At 40.8% G+C, this 6,293-nt stretch overlaps 1 protein-coding gene across 1 annotated transcript; it reads right to left on the bottom strand.

Annotated features, from left to right (window-relative positions):
* Window positions 1–2,571: 2,571 nt before the first annotated feature.
* LOC307266568 (alpha-(1,3)-fucosyltransferase 7) lies at window positions 2,572–3,648 on the bottom strand (the record flags this gene model as incomplete). The annotated part of the gene is made up of 1 exon (XM_080048622.1): window positions 2,572–3,648. The coding sequence occupies one exon, from the start codon at window positions 3,646–3,648 to the stop codon at window positions 2,572–2,574; it is 1,077 nt and encodes a 358-aa protein (XP_079904748.1).
* Window positions 3,649–6,293: the final 2,645 nt, after the last annotated feature.

The raw sequence follows: 6,293 nt of genomic DNA, 5'->3' as shown, positions 1-6,293 counted from the left end.
ATAGTTAGTGGGAGAAGTACACAGGTCCTTTAATGTTGCAAGGCAACAAAAAACAGGTACTTATTATGCAGAATGTTGTTTATTGTTATAAGTTGTATCACTAAAGGTGAGAGGGGCCTTTATGTGGAACCTGTATGTAAAGTGAAAGGAACACGCCAATATGACACCTTCGGAGGGTTAATTTTACATGGTGACAATATCAACATACTGTAATAGTCTTAAAACTCATTTTAAATGAATGTCTATATAAATACTTCTGTCTTTAGATAGTTTTATCAATGCATCATACTTTATCATCGCTAGAATATATTTTAAAGGTAACCTTAAAACTATAACTTTCTGATACATGTAGTAATATTGTGTATGCGTAAGTGTAGTGGGGTAAATTAAAGGTAAAAACAGAAAGAAAAGAAGGACAATAGAAATTTTGATAACCAGTTACTCATTATTTATTTATGTACTCCTAATCTCCTTCATTACACCAACAGGGTACATTTAAACATTCTTTAAAGGTGCTATGAGGAACTTTTTAATATTTCTGAAACAGTCAAATTTTTCCTCTGATGATCATAAATTACAACAGCAAACAAGACCATCAGTGCAAAGACTGCTATGTTTATATAGTTTTTCTGAATACCTTTGTCATGGGTACGCTCACCCAGGAACAACGGTTGGCGTAGTAAAAACAGTAGTTGTCCAAAGGGGGTGCAAGAATGAACACAAACTGAAAGTTCTTTGGAGCACCTTTAAACTTAAACATAATGACTAAATCAAAAGGTACTCAAATGTCTTGTTGGACCATTTTTAGCTTTGATTAAGGCACATATTCGGCTTGTACAGTAGGCACTAGGCATGATGGGAGCATCACTTCATCCACCTCTCTTCTTACCCTGATGCACCCATCACTCTGGAACAGGGTCAATCTGGTCTCATCAGACCACACAACCTTTTTCCATTGCTCCAGAGTCCAGTCTCTATGCTACCTGGAAAATTGAAGCATTTTATCCTGATTATTTTAAGTGATCTCCCCTCATGATCACTAAAGATTTTTTTCCGACCACATTTCTTCCTCAAAGATGACGGTTCACCACTATCTATCCAGGTTTTAATAATGTGTTGGACAGTTCTTAACATGATTTTAGTAGTTTCATCTTCTCCTTACTAGTTTTCTTTGTGTGTTGTGTGTTGAAAGTGTGAGGGCACCGGACTCTTTTCGGCTCCGTGAGAGTGGTTAGTGACACAGCATCAACTAATGCCAGTCAGTGCCACACACACACCTGATTGCAATGAGTTGATGCAGTGTCACCGAAGTACTCTCACGGAGCTGAAAGACTCAATGTCCTCACAGAAAGCGAATGAACGAGAGACGGCAGTTAGTATGGATCACGATGAGGTAATGTGTTTATGTTGTTGTAAATAATGACTATTTCAGATGAATAATGGTCGATTCATCTGATGATGGTGAAGCGAAGTAAACTTTGTTTTAGTACGCTATCGCTCATTAATTTATGAGTAAACACTGCAGTCTAGTTGCATTGTGTATACGTTGCTTGGCAACGCCCTCCCGCTCGTCTATCACTCTCCCTTTTAGCTTTTCTTCATTGCATTTTCTTTTTTTTCTTTGATGGTTCAGCCCCGTTATCAGTCATTATGACGACAAATAACTGTCTCAAACAAAGCTCCCGCTCCCGCTCCCCTTCCCTCACCTGGAGGGATAGGCTTCTGAAATCGCGTTGTTGCGCCACACTGAAATATGCGACCAATACGGATATGTGACCACTGGGTGTGCGACCAGACCAAAAGCAGTAATAAAAACTATATAAAAACGTCTTTCTTTGCACTGATGGTCTCGTTTGCTGTTAAAGGTAATTTATGATTATCAGAGGAAACATGAGGCTGTTTAAAAGATATTTAAATGTTACTCGTAGCTGCTTTAAGGTGCGCCCACACCAAACGCGTTGCATGCGCTGGCCATCACTTTTAACGCGCCGCTTGATAATTTTTTGTCAAAAATGGTTCATCTCGTCTAAAGGTGCGCCCACATCAAGGGTTAAATAACTGGTTTCCAACTGAAACATATTAATCGCTGCAGTTTTTGACCGATGGAGGTCTCTTGCGTATTTGCTTAGTAAAATCCAGATGGTGACTTTTTTTTGGCCGGGCAGTGTAAGAGTGCAAGTTACAAGTAACACATTTGATGTTAAAGTCACTAAGAATTGCTGGTACTCGTACTGTAGTGGTTAGAGATACTCATTTATTATTATTATAATAACTTCTTCTTGTTTTTTAATTTAAGAAAGTTCAGGGGAATAATGAAATACCCCTCATTGTTAACAGTAATCAGTGGCTTGGAACATGCTTATTTATAGTTACACAGTAGTCTTACTTCCAAAATGTCTTACTGTGCCCAGCCAACCCAAACCACTTGAGACTAGTTTCTGTGGTGAGCTCTTCCTCTCTGTTAACCCAAACTGCATGGCTGACTGCAACACATGATTTTACTTCTTCAAATTGTCACATTATGGTTTTTCACATTTCGAGTTGCTAACTCATGCTAAGCTCATGTCCCAATCAAAACTCTTGAGTGACCTGAGGTATAAAGTCCAAAGCCTCAACCCAACTCTGCAGGTCCTGGTAGACTTTATGGGCTGGTAAACGGGGGTACTTCACACATATTTGACACAGCCTTTCTCTCCAATCAGTGTAGGTTTTTATTCTGTGATTGCGGTGCCACTCGAAGTATTTCTCATAAGCCTGCCTGTCTGCAGCCAAATGCTTAAGGTAGACTGCTAGATCTGCTGCGCTCTTGAAATCCTCCACATGGATGAAGGAGTGAGGTGGAGCCAGGGCCTCGTAGGTGGCCCTGCTGGGGCCAAGAACCACTGGTACGACCCCTGCTTGAAAAGCGTTCCTCCAGAGCTTCTCGCTGATGTAGTCTTTGGCCTTGGAATTCTCAAAAGACAGGTAAAAGAGACAGTTTGCAATGGTGGGCAACAGCTTCTTGTCCGAAAGGGGTTTCTTGTTCCACTTGCCGTACACCTCTATGGGGATGTACTTCTTTAAACTTTGGTAAACACCGGACCGAGTGTGGTGAGGCCGATATCTGCTGACCACCCAGCCGACCAGGCATTTGGAGCCATTTGGAGCGACGCTGAAGCCTGCTGGCTCATCATCCCCTCCTAACACGGTCTCTCCATAAGGGATGGAGATGTCCGCGTCACGCCTGTAGCTCATGGTCCAGTTGAAGAGGCCATTGAGCTGGGTGAGGTTTGGATTGTTGACCGGAGGCTCCATGGACAGCCACACCCAGTGCTGGGCAGCTGGGCGTACCCAGGGCAGGGGGAGCGCGGAAAGGCCTTTGCTCAGCTCATGGTGATGGAACACAACCACGTCAGCAGCCGAGAGTGCCGAGGTGTTGTCGGTGAGGAGACAGCGGCTGATGTTATACAGCTCCAGGCATTTGTCGCCGTCCAGCCTGTAGGAGCGTCCGAAGGGCCAGTGCCAAAGCAGGATGCTGAGGTTTCTCTGAGGAACATCTGGAGGGTGTGTATGGAGATAGATCTTCTGGGCCAAGCGGCTGTAATAGAGCAGGGGTAAGAGGGAGCTGAGGAGGAGGACGACCAAGGCTCTGGATCCACATTTCTTCATGGCTGTGGGATGTTTTCTAGTTCGAAAGGGCAGAGATCACTGGTATGGAACTAAACCAATAGGAAGGGTAGATAAAGAGATGTTTCACTGAAGGGAATATAAAGAGGGTAAGGCATTAAAAACTTAACAACATGTCCTATACCGCACAACAAGGTGCCAAAGGTAGTCAGCAATTCTGGAGGTTGTGCTTGTGGTTAAAATCGCTTTCTGTCAAAATCAGCGAATATCTCCTCACAATCTGCTACGTTTACCTACTGTGTGTGCGCTGAAAAAATTATGATGTTTATACACAGGTTAGACTCTGTAAACGAGCATGTAAAACATGCAAGGATAAGGGTATGGAAACAAAGGGGGGCTCACTGATAGCTAGCTGTTACGTGTGGGGTTGTTTTGTGTGTTTTCTCGGTTTGTTCTTTTCCCTTCTTTAATTTGCCATTGATTGAGTGAGCAGGTGTGCTGCCTCACTCAATCATGCTATGCTCACCTGTTCTTAACAGCATAACATCAGCAGGAGAAACCTCAGTCTTGGCCCCTGCTCTGCTCGCTACCAATCTGCTGACCTGGTGTTCCGTGCTGCTAACCTTTCTTACGCTGAAGTTAAGTTTATGCTGCTGTTTTGTTAATGAAAATACCAACAATGATTTTAACAACAAGCATTCTCCTCAATCACTGACTCCACCTTTTACTCCCAGAATGAGAGTTTTTGTCAGCTAATTTTGTTACAGGTTAAATTCAAGTGACCATCAGATATTTAACACATATGTTCTTATAATCAAAGTGCAGTAATTATAAAATTGTATCATTGTATTAGGATTGTTTTCAAATTTGGCCAAACCTTTGAAAAATCTTTTTTTATATTTTAAACTATGGCAAAACAATTGATGTGCTCTATTCTACTGTCACTGCTCAGTATTCAGAGATTTCAGTTATAACACTTAGCTCTGCCTCTGTATGAAGTTTGTTCTTTCTAGGATTTCCTCATCAGTATTACACATTCGTAACTTCTCAAAAGATTAACGTTAAACTACCCTTTTAAACAGTTTTGCAAATCATTTAAAATTACAGGTGACAAATCAGTCTGACTATAGAAAAGCACAAATATGTTTCTGTAAAGAAAAAGTCACTTTTTGTTAAGTACATTATTAAACTTGTTTTGATATAGGGTTGATGATGAGGCATCTTGAGAAATGAAACTGGCAAACTTGTTTTTTCTTCTAAAGATGGCACTCCCTGATATCTTGGTAGACCACACACACAATCAACATCATTTTAACAGTTAGAAAAGAAAAAAGATTTAAATGTTTAATTAAAAATGTCTTTAAGACCAGATTTGACAGTTGCATCACCCTAAGAGGACATGCAGTAACATTCTGTACACTATGACTGAATATCTGTATAAGATTGTTTTATAAATAAAGTAGGCAGAGATGTTGGCACTTACCAGTGTGACATGGTATTGGGCTCTTGACTGGTATGTTTTTTTCCTTCTCAACACATCACATACAGAGGAAATCCTGCCCCCTCACATTTTTGACTCATATCTTACTTCATCTCACTTCATACACACACCCAGCTTGTAGGTGCCAGCGTGTGACAGTTTGACAACACATTTACAACTTCCATCAGTGGTCAAAAGAAAGACCCAAGCAGTAACAAAGAAGGAAAACAATCATGTATCTGTAAGTAATTTAATTTATCCCTTTAATTTATTATTTTCATCCAAACTGAAGTAAGAATGAATAGAAAATGATTGACTGTGTCCTCTTGGAGTGTACATTGACTTTTGGTGTGTTTCATGTTTGTTAGAGGAGGTGCTTAAACCCATCACCACAGACATTTTCCACCGTGTCCATCTGTTTCAAAAGCATTTATTCACCTAAGATACTTCTCATGAATCTGCTGCTGGCGGGAAGAAAGCACAAAAGTGAGTGGCGGTTAAGAAAAAAATAACATTACGTTGCTGATTTCAGATTGTTACACACAAGCTGGTGTTCCTCTTCCTGTTCTGGCAGCTGTGCAGAGTAAATGCCCAAATGGTTAACCAAGCTCCTGTGGGCACAGACCACACCATAACCGTTTCAACACTTCCCGTTCATAATGCATAATAACCTGGTAGAACGAGGTCATGTGAGACATCCCCTGTACCTAGGGAACAGAACTTATTTTTGGTCATCTGAGCAGTATGTTTTCAAGCCCATTTAATTTCCCCTTGGCCATAAAGGATAGGACTTCATTGTGCTGTTGTAAGCATGTTTTTTTTCACAATTTTTTTTTTTTTTTTTTGCATGTTAAAGTCAATTTTCTTGCTGTCAACTTGTATAGCTCATTTGCATATTACAATTCATTTTCAAAGACACTTATAAGATAAAAATGGTATATCACAAACCATGCAAAGCACGATGCAGATGTGCTCATTGTCCAAACTGCCATTGCCTCTGCCAGAACAAAAGACACAGTCTCAGTAGGTGATGACACAGACTTGTTAGTACTCTTGTTTCATCATGCTGATCTGAATGCACACAAGCTGTTTATGGCACAAGAACCAAATAAATTAATGTATAGCTGTTCCCAGACAAATGTGCAACATCACAACTCTCTTCCTGAGATCCTCTGAGATTGTTTTCCCTTTAGGCATGTCTGATCTG

The sequence above is a fragment of the Ammodytes marinus genome (assembly GCF_949987685.1).
Source record: "Ammodytes marinus genome assembly, chromosome: 2".
NCBI classification, from domain to species: Eukaryota; Metazoa; Chordata; class Actinopteri; order Uranoscopiformes; family Ammodytidae; genus Ammodytes; species Ammodytes marinus.
This window is presented reverse-complemented; position numbering and strand designations above follow the sequence as displayed.